The 19,319-nt window shown below is 38.2% G+C and overlaps 1 protein-coding gene across 1 annotated transcript in view; it reads left to right on the top strand.

The window, feature by feature from the left end:
- The window catches only part of EXTL3 (exostosin-like glycosyltransferase 3), a 53,875-nt gene that overhangs the window by 30,024 nt on the left and 4,532 nt on the right, over nt 1-19,319 (top strand). The window contains exons 3-4 of the mRNA XM_006864342.1: nt 1,110-1,254; nt 12,211-12,339. Of these exons, the coding sequence (XP_006864404.1) occupies nt 1,110-1,254; nt 12,211-12,339 (274 nt within the window). The remainder of the gene's footprint in view (nt 1-1,109; nt 1,255-12,210; nt 12,340-19,319) is intronic.

Here is a 19,319-nt window from a genome sequence, read left to right as displayed (position 1 = left end):
ACATGGGAGAATATTAGCTTTACATTCTTAGAACACATTCTGAAACATTCTACAGATTTTTAGTTAAGGAATTTGGAATCAGTTTTAGGAGATTAATTAGGACTTGGTTAGGAGGTGGCAGAAAGCCTATCCAGAGGCTGTGATATTGTGATAGAAGTTGTGGTTTCTCATCTGTTCGTTGAAATTGCTTGCTTTATTAGGAGAGAAACTTTTATTTGAAACGAAATCTTAGAATTCTTTAGGAATTGAAGTGACGCAGGTTAAATCCTCATTTGGAGGTGGGGCAGTGGGAAGAGAGTGATCTTTTGTTTCATATGGGGCTTCTGAGATGCGTTTGCAGGGCTGGAGGGTTCTGTGGAGCATAAATACTTTCTAGGTCTGATTATAGACTGAAACCGAGGGACTGGTTGTATTAATTTTAGATATACCTTATCTCTAACTTGGGGATGATAGAAAAGTTTCTGCTGGAAATGTTGACTTTCAAAATTTATTTCTTGCATTTAATGAAGTCTTCAGTTGTTTGGGCCCATAGTTCACTTTTCATGGTGCAGAGAATTGGACCAGTGGCATGTTACTGCCTGCAGTAGTCTCTTGTGGTTTATTTTAGACCATTGTCTTAAAACATTTTTGTTTGTGTATCCTTTTAGTAAAGAAAAGTTTGAGCATGTGAGGTTCTATAGAGTTATAGATATGCCCCACTGTACTAATACAGCATGCTCATTAAACAATTTTAAGAGATTAAGTAAGGTAAAAATATATAGAAATGTATATATATTTTATCCTGCTTGAGTATCAGATGGTTGTAACATACCCGATTCTGGAAACATAACCCACATTATCTCAGCATGTTTTGTTTTTTTTTTTTTTTGCAAAGGCTAAAGAGATGCTGGCTGCCTTAAAAAAGTAGAGGAGTAAAGAATAGGCACTTTTTAAGGAAGATGAGTATGATAGCATTTTTGTTTTGTTTTGTGGTTGATTTTGTTTAAAAAAAGGGGAAAAAGAAAGGTCTGAGGGCCAGAGCCTGCAAGGTAGGGGCAATGAACTATAAAGTTTCTAGTAATCTTGGCACTTTGTATTCAGATTATGTGTATATATTTGTGTCTTTTGAGGGTGTGGAGGGAAGCACGGGACCGCATTGTGGGTTTCCCAGGCCGTTATCATGCGTGGGACATTCCTCATCAGTCCTGGCTCTACAACTCCAACTACTCCTGTGAGCTGTCCATGGTGCTGACAGGTGCTGCCTTCTTTCACAAGGTAAGAACAGACTTGACATTACCTTGGTATTACTCCAGCCTCTCAGTTGTCATCTAATTCTGCCTAAAGCAAACTCTCATAATATTTCATGTAATATTTCATAATATATATATCATTTCTCTCTCTCTTTTTTAAAAAATGTTTTATTATGAATTATGTGATAGTTTACATGGGAAAACATTAGCTTTACATTCATCCTATCGTATATCGTTACATTGCCATGGTTACAATCCCCTCCTTGCATCATCAACCAACCAAAGGGTATACACTGCAAGCCTGCCCCCGGCCGTCAGCACACAGCCCCTCTCCCTCTCTGGGTCTAAAGTCCCCAGTCGCTCCATCTCTCCATGTCATCGTCTTTGTCTCCATCTCCATCTCTGGAGTCATTGCTTCACTGGATAGGGTCCCGTTCTCCACTCTTCTCCTTTGGCGGTCCCAGGAACCTCTGCTCCTAGACTGAAAATTTAATCACTCCCCTCCTTTTGCTATAAAACGTCTACCTTTACATTTCCAAACCTCACAATCAGTCCTGATAACAGTTATTCACTGTGGTATCACAAGAGACCCATCCACTTCTCCTTTTATCAGCCCTGCCTAGACAGATTGGATACTATTCAGTGGAGATTCTACCTTCCTCTGTGCCCTCTGGACATAGGTTCCCTCTTGAAAGCTTGTAATCCAGTCACTTCTTGCCTTTGTACCCCCCATTTTGTGTAGCCAGTGTCCAAGTTGCCCATCCCTGTCTACTCTGTGTATGGCGGGGGTGGGAATGATCCTTGCTGTAAAGATTTGTTCCCTCTTTTGAGCTACTGCATCCATAGGGGTAGGTCAAGTTCATCAAATTGTATCAGATTACTCTTTTTTTTTCCCTCTTCTTTTAGTTGAGCTTTGATCATCCAGTCATTGAAGCCAGGTCAAGTGGGTATTATCTGCAAGTGTGGGTGTTCTTGTGCATATGCCCTCTCTTATCAGCTGGACGCTTCACTCTCCACTCTAGTCCTCTATGGCTATGTCACTGACTCTGGGACCAAGAGCCTCCAGGTCTTGCCTCACTGCTGGCCAACCACGTCTCCACCTGGGTCTGTAGGAGTCTATTGAATATGGTCAGACTTAGCTCACAGCTTCATTGCTGTTTTTCCCTTACTTCCCCTTATCAGTGACAAATGTGGTCACTGTCCATTCTCTTGAGAGACAGTAAACAAGATGCTTAGAGTAAGTCTGGAATACAAAGTCAGGATGCAAGGGCTGCCTAAACAACTGCATATAGGCAATTTGGAACATTGCCGTATCTTTTTGGGTATTGCCACTCCATCTGTAAAAATGAAGGGCATTAAGCCTAAAAGACCTGTAAAATAACTTACACTTTCAACATCTGCTACCCCAGGTGGAACCTCACACCCTTAAGTCACCTGTATCCCAAGGGTCATCATGAGCTTCTGTCTACTGTGGCTCTGCACATTCTATTTGACTCCTTAGAGCTTATTATTTTCACCTGATTTTCATTGAAGAGTCAAAATGTAACCACTTCCTGTCCTTACTCCTCTTGTACTGTTGTTACCTGTACTGCTGTACTTGTTACTTCTGAACCATGTGCTCTTCTAAACCATGGCCACTAACCACATATGGCTATTGGGCACTTGAAATATGACTATGAAAATTGAGGTGTTCTGTAAGCGTAAAGTACTCACCAGAGTTTGAAAACTTAGTATGAAAGAATATAAATGCCTCATTAAAACTTTTATCATATTGATTGAATGTAAAATGTTAGTATTGTACATGTTGTTGTTTGAAGTGTGCCATCTGGCTCAGAGCAACCCTGTATAGGGTTTCCAAGGAATGTCTGGTGAGCTTAAACTGCTGACCTTGCAGTCCAGCACGTTAACCCATTTACCCACAGTGCCACAACAGGACTCCAGTAGTCTACATATGTTGGGTTAAATAATTTTTTTTAGAATTCCACTGTGTTGTTGTTGTTTTTTTAAATGACACTATTAGAAAATTTAACATGACCTGTGTGCCTTTCGTTGTATTTCTATTGTACAGTGTTCTGTAACTTCCTTCCCATGTCTTTCCATTTTTGCACTGACTATTCTGAGAATCTCTGTTCTGAGATAGCAAAATTGCCTACACCATCCACTTCATAGAATATCTCCTCGATTTTCTCTTAGGACAATATTTTCCTTTTAACCTATTCCTGGGGACTCTTAAGACTATTCATTTCCTCAGATTTGTGCTCTGGAATAGGGAAGGTGTACAGAACCATTTTCATTGCTTACCAGTGACACTTCTAGATTATTACTTCTTCACTTAGACCTTGTGTGTTTGCCTGTCTTCTAAAATCTGCCTTCTCAAATCACTCTTCAAAAGTATAATAGTCAGATTTCTTTACTTTTAAGTGATAAATAATTACAGAACCTTAGGTTTTTTTCTATTGGAAAATTGAATAGCCCTTAAGCTTCATGTCTTCACAGTATTGCCCCATACATTGTCAACTTAAAAAATATCTGAAGATTTTACTAAAAGATCTGGACCTGGAAAACAAAAATAAAAATAGAGTAAAGATAAAGTCACACAGGGAATTATTCCTGCCTGATGCTAGCTAACTAGAGCTGACGAGTCACAACTCCCATTAGATGCTCTAATTGTTCCACCATGCCTTATTTTTCTTAACACCCATTTCTTTAAAAGTCACTTATTTGTATTACCTCCTTAGCCCATGAAAACAATTAAGTTGGTGATCACTATTTAGAATAGTCAGGTGCCTATCAATATAAAATTTCTATGTGTACATGTGTATGCATATACTTACGTTGTTAAGTGCCATTAAGTTGGTTCCAACTCATAGTGACCCTGTGTAGGGTTTCCAAGGTACGACTGGTGGGTTTGAACAACTGACCTTGTGGTTAGCAGACCAGTGCTAACCCTACAACACCACACCAGGACTCCTACATATTGTGCACTGGATAATGCACTGGACTGCAAGGTCAGTTTGAACTGCAGGTCAGTGGTTGAAATTTACCAGCTGCTCCTCACAACCCTATACAGGGTCACTGTGAGTTGGAATCGACTCGACAGCATTTAACAACAGCAGCAACATATTTGTGTGTATATGTATCTATACAAATATGTATATTTACTTATATATGTCTACAACTGTACTTATTTCAAGGTTGAGCTAAAGATGAAATTGTTTTCAAAGTAATATTCTCACTAAACATCTAAGTCTTGTGAAAGTAACATGATTGACGATTGCTTTTGGAAAATCTTGATTCAATTCCATGTAATTTGGCAAGTCAAAGGTTTGATTTTAAATTAAACTTATGTTTTTAAAACTTTTTATTGTGAATTGAATGAAGATTTACAGAACAGATCATCACTAAATCATATAATTCGTTTCATCTTGATTGCAGTCCCCACATTGTAACTTTACTTATCCCTTTTTCTCCCTGCGGTTGTTTCCATTCTTATTTTCCCACCCTTTTGAATTTTGTCCTAGGATTTTGTTGAGAACTTTTGCATCTATGTAACATGAAGAATATTGGTGTATACATTTCTTTTTTAGTGATTTCTTTGCCTGATTTTTAGTGATATCTTTGTCAGGATTAAGTTCACTTCACAAAGTGAATTTGGGAGTTTTTCATTCTTTTCTATATTGTGGAATTATTTAATAGAATTGGTGTTAGCTCTTCTCTGAATGGTAGGAACTCACCAGAAAAGCTGTCTAGACCTGGATTTTTTTTGTTGTGGGGAGTTTTAAAAAAATGATCTGATCAGTTTCTTTTGTTGCAGATTTGTTTTATGTTTTCTACTTCAGCCTATGTTAATTTAGATACTTAGCCTGTTTTTAGAAATTTGTCCATTTCTTTTGGATATTCAGATTTGTTGTAGTAGTATATTGTTGCAGACCGTGTAAGACTAATCAGAGGTTCGAGGCCCGCTAGGGCCGAGTGTAACAAATGAGGCCACTGGCAGTTAATGGCAAATTGCTTTCATATTAATATTCAGGTATATATATTAAATTAATACACTGGAGCCTTTGGCAATCCACAGATAAATGGGGTATTTTCCTAAAGCCGAGACTGAAGGTTGCAAGGTTAAGCATTTCTCCAAAGGATTAACTAAAAATGTCTTAGCTACTTCACAGCTCTTTGTTCCATAGACAAAGAACCCATCCTCCCTAATCCTTTTCCAGGTGCAGCCCATTCACCTGGGCGTCTGGAGTCCTCCTGCAGACCTGGCTCAGGAAGCCAAAGCAGCAGGACTCCGCCCAAGCTTTTGTCTTTATCTCTCACCTTCCCTCAACTATGCTCAGGGGCTATAGATATGTTAATTGGGCCTGAGAATCCAAGTTGCTGGCCTGGGATTCGAACCAGGGAAGTACTATGTAAAGTTATCTGAATGTCTGGAAAAGTACTGATGTTAGCTGTACCTTGCCTAAGTCCCTCCCAGCTTGGTGTGAAACTCCTCCCCTGAATAAAGCAGAGGCCCGGGCTTCCCCAGGTGTGGATTGCTGGTTAGCATTACTGGTTGGCAGGCATGGAGTAAAGATCAGAGCATTACTGGTTGGCAGGCATAGAGTAAAGATCAGTGCATTGCTGGTTGGCATTACAGGTTGGAAGGCATGCACTAAAGATTGCAGGGCAGTGAGTTGCTGCCTGCAGAGGCCACGATGCCTGTAGTCCCAAGCCTGCCTATCAGTGATGTATCCACCCTGGCTTTGGGGTGCCTCTTTGTCTCTCTCTTTGTCTCCTTTGTCTCTTTCTGTGTATTCTTGAGTCGCCGTCAGGTATCCTCCCCTCGTGAACTGAACCCCAATGTCGAGGCAGGTCCCCGACAGTATATTATCCTTTTTACTTGCATTGGTTCTGCTGTGATGTTACCCCATTCATTTCTTACTTGTGTTATTTGCATTTTCTATTTTTCTTTTGTTAGCTTTGCAGTGGTTTCTTAATTTTATTAATCTTTTTTAAAGAATCAACTTCTTGTCTTGCTGATTCTTTATATATATTTTTTCTGTTTTGTATTTCACGTATTTCTACTCTCATCTTTATTATTTCTTCCTGGTAGTTATAGGCTTACTTTGCTGCTGTTTTTCATGTTGAAGATGTTAGTTAGGGCTAAGGTGTTAATTTTGGTACTTCTTTTTGGATGTGTATGTTTATTGCTATAAATTGCCCCTTGAGTACTGTGTTTGCTGTGCCCCCTAATTTTTTAAAGCTTTTATTGAGTGATACTTTTTTAAAGCTTTTATTGAGTGATAGTTCACATGAAAGAACATTGGTTTTACAATTATCATATTTTGTTTCATTGCAATGATTACAGTCCCCTCCATGTATCATTTAACAGTATTTCAGTATTTGTGTCTATTCCCTCTAAGTTTTTTTTTTTTTTTTTTGCATGTATACAAAAGCACTCAGGAATATATAATCATTTAAACAACCCAAGGGCACATTCTGCAAGCCTGCCTCTTGACCACCAGCACACAGCCTTTCTCTTTCCATGAGTCTAGAGTCCTTAGTTGCTGTGTCTCTCCATGTCATCATCTGTACCTCCATCTCTGGTGTTGCTGCTTCTCTGGATAAGTTCCCACATTCGCTTGTGCTCTTCTCCCTTGATGGGCCTAGGGTCCTCTATTCCTGGACTGTAAGATTAACTACTCCCCCCTTTATGTTACAAAACTTCTACCTTTACAGCTGTGACAATCGCGATTAGTCACGATAACAATTACTCACTGTTGAATCAAAAGAATTCTATCCCCATCTCCTTTCACCAGTCCCGTCTAGACAAGATGAAAACTATTCAGTGGGGGTTCTACTCCCCCGCCAACTTGTTGTGAAACTAAGCTTCCTCTTGAAAACTTATAAGTCAGCCACTTCATGCCTTTTTAGGCCCCCCATCCCCCATTTTAAGTAGCCAGTGTCTTAAGTTTTCCATCCCAGACAACCCTGTATACTGAGGGGATAGGCTTGATCCTTTATATGAAGACTCTTTCCCTCTCAGTTGGTATTTTGAACTACTACATCCATAAGTATAGGTCAAGTTTATCAAATTGTAGCAGTTTACACTTATTTCCTTTATCAAATTTATTTATCTTCCTCTAGTCATCAAGTCATCAAAGGTAGGTCAAATGGGCACTATCTGCAAGTTTGAGCATTCTTGTGCATCTACCCCAAATGTTTTGATATATTGTGTTGATTCTAGTTTGACTCTTTAAAACTTCATTTTTTATTTCGTCTATTACCTAGTTGTTTTTAAGCAGAGTTTTATTCAATTCTATATATTTGATTTTTTTTTCCCTTGATCTTCCTATTGTTGATTTCTAATTTTACAGTGTTGTGATCTGAGAAGATTCTTTATAGTGTTTTTATGTTTTAAAATGCATGAAGACTTGCTTTGTGGCCTAACATATGGTCTATTCTGGAGAATGTTCCATGTGTACTGGGAAAGAATGCATATTGTGGAGTTGTTGGGTAGAGTGGTCTGTGTATGTGTACAATATCAAGTTGGTTGATAGTGCTTACTTCTTCTGTCTTTGTTGAGTTTCTTTCTAATTCTGTCCTTCAGCAAAAGTGGTGTGTTAAAATCTCTTGCTCCTATTGTAGACTTGTCTATTTCTTCATTCTGTTTGATTTATGTATTTTGTGACTCTTTTATTGGGAACATAGATATTTATTATGGCAGTGTCCTCTTTTTCAGTTGGCACTTTAACCATATTATAATTTCCATCTTTGTCTGTTATGCTGAGTCTTCCCTTAAAGTCTGTTTTATTAGAAGTTAATATTGCCATTTCTACTCTTTTTTTTTTTTTTTAAGTTTTTATTGTGATTGAGTGATAGTTTACTTGGGAGAACATCAGTTTCACACTCATCCTATCATACTTCATTTCATTGCAATGATTACAGTCTCCTCCATGCATCATCATTGAACAGTATTTGCTTCTTCATGTTCGTTTTTGATTGATGTTAACGCGATCTATTTTTAAAATTTTAGTCTTCTTTTGTCTTCATGTGTAAGGTGTGTTTCTTATTTACAATATATTCAATGATCCTATTTTCTTATTCATTCTACTACTCTTTCTCTCTTGACTGGTGATTTTAATGCATTTACATTCCATGTAATTATTGATAGTATTAATTGGTTGCTGTCATTTTGCTGTGGGTTTTTTTGTCGTGCTGTTGGATTTTTTTTGTTCCACAGAATTTTCTTTGTTGTGTTTATTTTGTTTGTGAGCTTTTTTGTCATTTTTTTCCTTTTTTTTTTTTTTTTAATGTTTACTAAACCTGTATGATTTTCTTCTTTTTTGTTTTGATTCAGTGCTTTATCTTCTTTGAAATTACTCTGTAATTTATTAGTTTCTTCCCCCATTTAAAGCAGGCTGTTTTATACTGAAATCTGCTTGACTTTCTCACCATTTGGAAGTTCTGTGTCAACACTATTCCCTCTTTGTTTTGTAGTTGTCATCAGTATAAATTGATATCTCATGTTCCCCACTTTCAATCTTATAGGTTTTATTTTGGATATTTTAAAATCTGCATTGACTTCTGGGTGATGGTGTTAATATATGCTAATTTCAAGTTGTTGTCTGCTTTTGGTTCTCTATCCAAAGAACTTTCTTTAGTTTTTTTTTTTTTTTTTAATGAATTTGGTCTGGTTATTGCAAATTTCTCTTGTTTTTGTTTATATGGAAATGTCCTAATTTTGCTATAATATTTGTGGGAAATTTTTGTTGGGTGTAGGATTCTTGGCAATATTTTTCTCTCAGAGTTTTATATATGTCATCAATTTCCTTCTTGGCTTGCATGCCTTCAGGTGAGAAATCAGAGCCTAAGCTTTTGGTTCTCCTTTTTTTGTAAGTAACTTTTTACAATTTCTTGAGCTTCTCTCAGTATTCTTTCCTTGTCTTTGCTTTTGGAAAGTTTGATTATGGTATGTCTTGGTGATTTTCTTTTGGGGTCTGTTCTGGTTTTCATTCGTTCAACTTTTTTTTTTAAAGTGTTTTATTGTGAATTATGTGATAGTTTACATGGAATTCGTTCAACTTCTTGAATGGTTATCTTCTTGTCTCTGATGTTACGAAAGTTTACTTCCAACAACTCAACAATTTTCTCTGATATATATATGTATATATATTATAGTCTCAAGTTCTGAAATTCTGATAATCTGAAAGTTACTCATTTTGATAGTGTCCCACATAAATCTTGTTTTTTCTCTCCCCCCCCTTCCCCCACTTTTCTGATTGTTCTTCTAACAGACTAGTATTGAGGGATTTATTTTCAAGCTCACTAATTCAGCCTTCAGTTGACTCAAATCTGCTCCTTTGCCCTTTCAATGTATTATCCATTTTTGAAATCTTTAGTTTTAATATTCTGGATTTCTATTTACAGATTTTGTATTTTTCCAATTTTTCATGTAATTTGTTAGTTCTTAAAAAAAGTGTTTTTCTAAATTCTTTTAAGTTTTTTCTTTGTTCACCTTTTGTTCATCTTAGTTTTCTTGATCTTTCTCTCAATCTATTGAAGATACCTAAATATCATTCTTTTAACTTGTTTATCAGGTAGTTCCAATGCCTTTTCTTCCTCAGAAACGTTTTCTGGCTCTGCATCTTGGTCAATTGCTTGAACTACTCTGTCTTGTTCCTTCTTGTGAACTGAAACTAATTATTTGTTGTCTTCAAGACATTATGGTATTGTTGTATGTGTATTTAATTGATAATTGTATGATGGTGTGTTTTTAGGCACTCACCAATCTCCTAGTGGGTATGATTATTGTTGTTGTTGTTGTTAAGTGCCATTGAGTTGGTTGCGACTCATAGTGACCCTGTAGAATCTTTCTGAGTAGTGGCTGGTGAGCTTGAACTGTCAACTTTGCAGTTCAAACTGACCTTGCAGTCCAGCACATTAAGCCATAGCATCACACCAACACTCCCTGTGGGCCTTGTTGTTGTTGTTAATTACTGTCGAGTTAGTTCTGACCTATAGCAACCCTGTATTGGGTGTCCCAGGAACAGCTGGTGAACTTGAACCACCAACCTTGCAGTTCAAACAGCTTTGCAGTCTGGCACGTTAATCTGTAGCACCACACCAGGACTCCGTGGGTATTAGAGAGTGGAAAGTTGAGCACAGTTCTCCTTTCACCGTTTATGCAACTCAGTTCAGGGTTGGCTTGACTGGTATTAGTTGCTGTTTATAGGAGCTGGAAGCAGCTCTTGCCCAGTTGGTTGGGCTGCAAAGGGTATGATTGTGGCTGGATTGTATAGGCAGGATTCTGTCTCCCATGTGGTGGGACAAGAATTTAAACACACACAGAAGAAAACAACAGTGAGAAAAAGAATGCAGTTAAGAAAAAAATAGGTGGCATCAATAAAAAGAAAATAATAACTAAAAAGAAAAAAGGAAAATAAAACTGCAGAAGAGAAAAAAAACGGAAAGAACAAACACTAAACAAAACTAGGGAGAGGGAAGAAGAAAGTAGAAGTAGGCATGAGAGTAATAAAAAGAGAAATAAGAATTAGTGCAGAGAACAGAAACAGAAGAAAAGAGTAAGCAGAGAGAGAAAAGATAAATTAAAACAAGGTAAGGGAAACAAAGAAAGGGGGGGAAAGGAAAAAAGTAAAGCATTAGCTAGACCCACAGAGAAGAAAACTCAGGGGCAGGGGGCTCCTGCCAGCCAAGGACTTTGCAGTCTAGGAGTGTAGGTCCCTGGGACCTTCAAGGGAGAAGAGCGGAGTGCGGGACCCTGCCCAGAGAAGCAGTGACGCCAGAGATGGAGGCAGAGACAATGTCGTGGAGAGATGGAGAAGCTGGGGACTGTAGACCCATAGAGGGTGAAGGGGCTGTGTGCTGATGACCAGGGGGCAGGGTTGTAGGGTGTACCCTTTGGTTGGTTGATGATGCATGGAGGGGATTGTAACCATGGCAATGAAACAATACATGATCGAATGAATGTAAAAACTAGTGTTCTCTCATATAAACTATCACATAATTCACAATAAAACATAAAAAAAAGGGAGAAGTGCGGCATGCAGGACCCTACCCAGAGAAACAGTGATGCCTGAGATGTAGGCAGAGATGATGACTTGGAGAGGAGGGCTGGGAACTCTAGACCCAGAGAGGGAGAGGGGTTGTGTGCGGACGACCAAGGGGCAGGCTTGCGGGGTGTACCCTTTAGTTGGTTGGTGATGCATGGAGGGGATTGTAACCATGGTAATGAATTGATGTAGGATAGGATGAATGTAAAGCTAATGTTCTCCCATGTAAACAATCACATAATTCACAATAAAACAGTTAAAAAAAAAAAAAAAAAGATTACCTTTAGTTCTGTTTGTGGTGCAAAAGATTTGATGGTCATGATCTCACTCTATTGATTCTATTTAAGGTAATGTTGTTGTAGTTAAGTGCTATTGAGTTGGTTCCAACTCATAGTGACTTTAAGCTAAACAGAATGAAACACTGATGGGTCCTGTGCCATCCTTATAATTGTTGCTACGCTTGATCCCATTACTGCTACCATTGTATCAGTCCATCTTGTTGGCGATCTTCCCCTTTTTTGTGGAACCTCTACTTTATCAAGTATGATGTCCTTCTCCATGGTCTGGTCCATCATGATAACATGTCTGCTCATATGCTCATTAATATGTTAATACATGTATGAGAGATGAAGTCTCACCATCCAGGATACTAAGGATGTACTTCTTCTAACACAGATTTGTACCTTCTGGCAGTCCATGGTACTTTCAGTATTCTTCTCCATAACACAAATCAAATATAGCGATTCTTCTGCAGTCATCTTTGACATGCACTTGAAGGGTTGGGCGCAACTTAGTGTTCAAACTGAATCTTTACTCTTTAACACTTTAAAGAAGTCTTTTTCAGCAGATTTGCCTACTGCAATCCATCATTTGATTTCTTCACTGCTGCTTCCATGAATGTTGATTGATTCTTTTTCTTCCTCTGACAGTATTATGCCTACCTATATTCTTACGTGATGCCCCAGGCCATCCGAGATATGGTGGATGAATACATCAACTGTGAGGATATTGCCATGAACTTCCTTGTTTCCCACATCACTCGGAAACCCCCCATCAAGGTGAGGGTCCTATTAGTGATAGGAGTGTGGATGCAAACATACTTAATTCATTTCTTTGCAGTTACACTGTACCTCAGAGTTCTCATCCATAAAATGATGCCACCCACCTAATAGGATAGTTATTAGAGTTCAGTGAATAGTTTCTTCCCAAAAGTTTCAATGAATGGTTATTGGCAGGTTTGTAACTTGAATGGGAAAACGTTACATCTTTATTTTCTGTATTCTAACTGGAATTTAGCATTTCCTTTAAGTAACAAATCAGACTACACTTATTTCGTAAGGGTATATAAGTAAGTATTATACAAGGTGTTCTAGTGGTGGCACAGTGGGTTAAGTATTGGGCTGCTAAATACAAGTGCTGCAGTTTAAACCTACCAGTCATTCAGTGGGAGAAAGATGAGGCTGTGTGTCCCCAGAAAGATTCACAGTGTTGGAAACCCTGTGGAGCAGTTCTCTTTTGTCCTATCGGGTTGTTCTAAGTTGGAACTAGACTCCTTGTGTGGCATTGTCGGATCAGCACTAGACTGCAAACTACAAGGATCACAGTGCAAACCCACCAGCTAATCTTTGGAAACTCTATACAGGGAGGGTTGCTTTGACTCAGAACTGACTTGATGCACTTAACAACAGCAACAAGAGGAAGCTGGAATTGCCTCAGTGGCAGTAGGTTTTACAAAGAGACTTGCTCAAAAACAAAAATTCCCTCAGAATTCTAGAAACTTAAGTTCAGTTTTTACCTTTAAGTTTCTGAATAGGTTTGGGTTAGAATACAACAGTTTCACCATACACAGAAAGGCCCGCTCCATCACCCTTTCTGGCACTGTTGGTGTAGGCATGAAGCTAAAACTCTGGTAAAGTTAGGATGGCACCAGCCCTTGCAGAAGCTGGCATTAGGTCTTAGAATGGGTTTGAAATAGTTAAAACTATACTGCTTGTTTGTTAACTCAAAATAATACTATTTGTAAATGTGTTCTGTCAGTAATTGTCGTGAATTGACGCCTGTTGTCCTTAGAAGAAACAACAAATGATTATGGTTTTGTTCTCTTTTTTGTTAAAAATGGTAAGTTTTCCCTTATAGATGTTATTAATGCCAGGAGTAAAAGTCATTGGCTGGATGTTCTGTTTTTATATTTTTGAAGATAAGTTCTAGTGTGGGTAACCATTAGAATGGTAATCAGTCATAAGGCACTGGTTTTGTGCAACAAAGAACAATGAAAGACAGTAGCATTTAGGGCCTTTACATATCCACTTATATCCACTCAAAGCTTTTCCAGGCCTATAACTTAACTCCTGACTGGATGGTAGTTTCGTCTATTGCTGAGACTTCTATTAAAACCTCACAAAAGAATAATTAGCAAAGTAATGCATGAAGTTTTTTCTTTTTTACTTTAAATAATTGTAATAACGATTTATATAAAAATATAGTTTTTTTGTACAGTGGTAGAGCTGGTTTTAGAAAATAAAAGGCATACTTCTTTGTGAATCGTAAGGTAAGGAAGGCAAAGGTCTAATTAGTTAGGAAATAAATGATTGTAATTTTTAAATTTTTTTATCTTTCTTTATGTAACTTGATACTGAACGTCTGCTAAGACATGCTTCTTCTAGTTATGTCTCCCTAGTAGAGCAGAAGACCTCACTCCATGAAAATTTAAAGTATCTGAGTGCGTAGGTACCTAGTAGTAACATCAGTCACCTGAAGCACTCACAGACATGATGAATTTTTCATCTTCATTAAAATGTGGGGTTTTCCTTATGTTATTAGTCCTAGTGTTCCATTAGCTAAACCATTTTTTCAGGGTTGAGAATGAGATAGAAATAGTTGGACAGGGTATATATGAGTCTTCCCAAGAGAAAACTTTAAAAATAAATATTCTTTGTGGATGTTGTCAAATTTAATTGAAATATAAGAAGAATTCAAGATTGGGGTAACTTAAGAATGTCTTCAAATTTGGACTTAATTCCTGTAGATTTTGATTATTATTTTCTTCTTAGTCTGTATCATTCACCTTATTTTAATAGTGGCAGATGTATGTACTGTTTTATGTTTTAATAGTATATATGAATGGGCTTCAAAATGTTTTAAAAAAAAATGGAATTAAAAGATTATGGAATTGTCTATTAACTTTTTGAAACCCCCTCGTGTGTGTGTGTGTGTGTGAGAGAGAGAGAGAGAGAAAGAAGACAGAGAGAGAGCAACGCCGTAGGATAAGCACTGGGGTTTGAACCATGAGGTTGGTTGTGCAATCCCACCAGCCACTCCTTGGAAACCTGTGAATTGGAATTGACTCAGTGGCACTAAACTGTATATATGTGTGTGTGTTTTGCTTTAAGTCAGGACGTTGAACTCTTTCATAATAGTTTAGTCATGGCAGATGGAAACGAGGAAAGTGTATGCTTTGCATAGTAACCAAATCTCTTGTGTGTCAGACATGAGGAGGAAATAGGCAGCTCAGTGGTGCCCAGTTCAGAGATGGTGGGGAGTCCCACAACTTGGGAAATTCCTGAGAGTTTCCTGATGCAGGAGACTGGATTATTGGCAGGACTGTGGAGAGTGATAGACATTCAAAGCAGCAGTTAGCCACCATCTTTCAGTGGGGGCACTGCTACCTGTTTTCTATTGGGTCCAAACCCAATATGTAAGAGATTTAGATGCTATGCAAAACATATGCCATTTCAAATGGGTTTAATGCCCAGCTTTAAATATTTCAAAATTTCACTCTAAAACTTTGCTCTTCATTGATAGTTAGAATGGTGTTGAGTGCTCCATATGATTTTAATGATGTTAATAACCTAACAATATTGACTAAGTAAAGAATAGGGAGTTAATATATTATTACTTTGAATAATGTTAATAATCTGTGACTGGAAAAGAAAGATCTAGCATTAGAATAGATTTTATTTAGGATAAAGGAGTAAAAGTTCACATAGAAAGCATTGAGAAGATACATTAAGTGAAAAGGAAGTAGAGAAAGGAACAAGCAAACATCTTAATTCTCTGTTGTGATAAAGCCTCTCACTTTTGTTAAGAGTTTTCCTTATTGTAACTAGCATAACACTAATACTTCTTAGATTGAGTTACCTGGAAAGTCTCCATGTAAAATATAATCAATGATATTGGTTAAGTAAAAGTTTCAACTTCTGTTTATATTTATCTGTTCATCCTTTTTTTTTTTTTTTTAATTTTTATTATGATTTGTGTGAAAGTTTACAGGCAGCAAATCATACACTTTGTTTCATCTCAATGATTGTAGTCTCCTCCATGGAACAATTATCACTTTCCATCCACCTTCCCATCCCTTCTCAGCTTTGCCCTTTTGATTTTGAATGCTTGACCATTTCTAGTGTTGTCCCCCCTTGTATACCTTCCCATCTACTGATTGACTGAAAATTAGGCCACAAGGAAGAGTTCTGTTCCAGACCTGAAGTGTGGTTGAGGGCCGTAGTCTCAGGTTCCTCCAGTCTCTTTCCGACTAGTAAGCCCAGTCATTTAAAAGTATTATTATTAAATAATTTTGATTTTTCTCCCATTCTGCCCATTACCTTCTAATGTGATCCCTTTCAGAACATTTGGTAGTTGTAGCTGGAAACCATCTAGTTCTTCTGGTCTTAGAATAATGAGACTGATGTTCACGTGTTCCATTATTCTGTTGGACTAATTGATTCCAAGCATTTTCAATTCTAATCACTTCTTTTTTTCACACACTGACAGCAATAGTTGCACCAAAAGATGGCTGTTCATAACCTTTAAAGATCCTAGACACTATTAACAAAGTAGGACGTAGAACATTGTCTCTGTGGACTATGCTATTCCAGTTGACCATGATGTCCCCTGAGACTGTGGTCCTGAGCCCTCAGACCCAGAAACTCATTGCCTTAAGATATTTGATTAGGTCTAAGAAGTTTTCATCATTTTGCCCATTATATGCTTCACCATGTTTGTAGTAGTGTTTGCAGCAAAGGTAAACACCATTTACAAATATCCTTTGTAAACTCTTATGTATTTGTGGTATATTCCTACTCTTCCTTTCCTACCTGTTCAGCCTGTGTATCTACCCACAGAACACTCTTATTCCAAGGTTGTATATATAACATTGTTTACCTTTATTCCTGTTAACTCTGCATACTCCCTGTGTCTTCCACTGTCTTCTTCATTCTTCTGCCAACCTCCCTCTTATATGTTACCTTCTCCTTTCTTGTATGTTGCCCTGCCCACCAACAGAGTTAACATGCATCTATCATGTAGCCAAGGGGTTGGGGACATTTGGCCCTTGGGCCATATAAGACCTGCAAAATCATTTGTTCTGGCACTGCCAAGACAATTGCAGTGCCACCCATCAAATTTGTTGTTGTTGAGTTAGTACTGACTCATAGTGACCTTTTGTACAACAGAATGAAACACTGCTGGGTCCTGGGCTAACCTCATAATTGTGAACAAACTCAGCGTTTCTCTACCTGAAAGAACTGAAGAAGAAATTCAGGTTGTTGACCTGCAATATTGAAGGGCAAAATAGTTATGGTGTGGCACTGTAGGATAATCACTAGACTGCTAACTATGAGGTTAGTAGTTCAAACCCACCAGCTGCTCCTTGGAAAACCCTATGAATCAGAGTTGATGCAACAACACTTAAAAAGAATGGGCAAAATATCGAAAGATGCAGAAAGCATCAAAAGAAGATGGAAGGTAGACATAGCCACTGAGCCAAAAGAAATGGACGATGTTCATTTTGAAAGGCAGTATATGATCAAGAACCAATGGCACTGAAGGAAAATGCCAAGCTTCATTGAAGGCCTTAGGGAATTAAAAACAAACAAGCAACAAATCACTGAAAAGGGCAAGCAAATTTGAAAGACCTAAATAAAAATACTAAGATCCCCAGTGAGATGGATTGGCAAAGTGGCAGCATCAATGGGCTCGAGTGTGGCAGCAATTGTGAGGTTGGCCCAGGATCGGGCAGTGTTTTGCTCTATTGTGCATAGGGTTGCTATGAATTGGTACTGACTCGATGGCACCCTAACAACAACAACAACAACAAAGTAAAACTACTAGAAATGAAAATCATAGTGATTAAAGTTAAAATTTCAGTGATTGAGATGAAAAAAAGATCTGGCATAGGCAAAAAAATCTAAACTCATTGCTGTGAGTCCATTTTGTCTTACAGAAACCCTATAGACCAAAAAAGAACTCCTTTGATAGATTTCCAAGACTGTAATCCTCCTTTGTCTCCCACGGAGTCAGCTGGTGTGAAAAATTTTGAAAAGGTATCACAGAAATGGAGAGATAAAAATAAGAAAGGGTGGTTAAGAGATATAGAGGACATAAGTAGAAAGTCCAACATAACACCAGTAAGAAGATCTGGAAAAAAACAACCAACCAACCAAACCCACTGCTATCAAGTCAGTTCTGACTCCTAGTGACCCTGTAAAACAGATTAGAACTGCTCCGCAGGGTTTCCGAGGCTGTAATCTTTATGGAAGCAGGCAGGCAGCCTCAACCTTCTTCCACAGTGATGCTGGTGTGATTGAGTTGCTAACTTTGTGGTTAGAAGTCCAAGATTTTTTTTCTTCCATCTTTCAGTGTTGACTCTCTTAACTTTGTTCCTCCATTTGTTTCCTGATCTCTGTTAGTTTGTGATGTGTTTTTTGCTTTCTTTAAACATAATTGAGTTCCATAATATGAAAATATCAGTTCTTGACAATATTCTGGCTTCCATAGAAGAAATTTACCCTTCATGTTTTGCATTTGACTGGCCCATCTTCTCTTGTGATATGTGTGTTTCACTACATTTTGTTGGTTTTTGGTCATTTTGTTGTCTTTTTTTAAAAAAATGTTTTGGTCAGAAATTTTTCTGATTGGATGCCCTGGCTGCTTGTGGGGACCAGGCTACCAGCTGCCAACGAAAAGGCTGGGACTCTTATCCACCAGCTGCCCTATAGGACAGGGATGCCACAGCATCTGCAAAGATTCACAGCCTTGGGAACACTTATAGGGTAAGCTGCAAGTCAGAACCAATCCAACAGTGATGGACTTGGTATCTTCTCCTGAGAACCATGAAAGGCAACTCTTATCTTTGGATTTTCTTTCTCAGTGTTGATTCCAGTGTTTTGGATGCTTGATCTTTGAAACTCAGTATGAATGTGGATGAGGGAGGGGATGGCGTTTTGCTTTTCACAGATGCTAACATAAGCTTTGAAGCTCAACTTGCCTGTGGTAAAGGCGGAGGGCTGTTTATGTCTCCCTCACAGGTGCCCCTGCATAGGCTTGCCTTTAGTGCCCTGCTCTGGGCTGTTTTCTGCATCGGCCCTACCTTTCTGAAGCATTTCCCTTGTCCTAGTGCCCGTCTGTCATACTGTGGTGGCTTGTGAGTTGCTGTGATTCTGAAAGCTATGCCACCGGTATTTTAAATACCGGCAGGGTCACCCATGGTGGACAGGTTTCAGATGAACTTACAGACGAAGACAGACTAGGAAGAAGGAGTGATGAACTATTTCCGAACATTTAGTCACTGAAAACCTTATGAATAGCAGAGAAATACTATCAGATATAGTGCTGGAAAATGAGCCGCTCAGGTTGGAAGGCACTCAAAATGCGACTGGGGAAGAGCCGCCTCCTTAAAGTAGAGTTGACTGTGATGATGCGAATGGAATAAAGTCTGTGGGAGTACAGCCCGTGGGACCTTCATTTGCTGATTGGGCACAACTCAAAATGAAGAGAAACAGGTGTAAAAATCAATTGAAAATCGGAACATGGAATGTATGAAGTATGAATCTGGAAAAATTGGAAGTTATAAAAATGAAATGGAACTCATAAACATCGATATCTTAGGCATTAGTGAGCTGAAATGGACTGGTATTGGCCATTTTGAATCTAACAACCACATTGTTTACTATGCCTAGAATGACAAATTGAAGAGGAATGGTGTTGCTTTCATTGTCAAAAAGAACATATCCAGATCAGTCATGAGGTACAATGCTGTAAGTGA

Source organism: Chrysochloris asiatica, unplaced genomic scaffold (assembly GCF_000296735.1).
Source record: "Chrysochloris asiatica unplaced genomic scaffold, ChrAsi1.0 scaffold00064, whole genome shotgun sequence".
Lineage (NCBI taxonomy): Eukaryota > Metazoa > Chordata > Mammalia > Afrosoricida > Chrysochloridae > Chrysochloris > Chrysochloris asiatica.
This window is presented reverse-complemented; position numbering and strand designations above follow the sequence as displayed.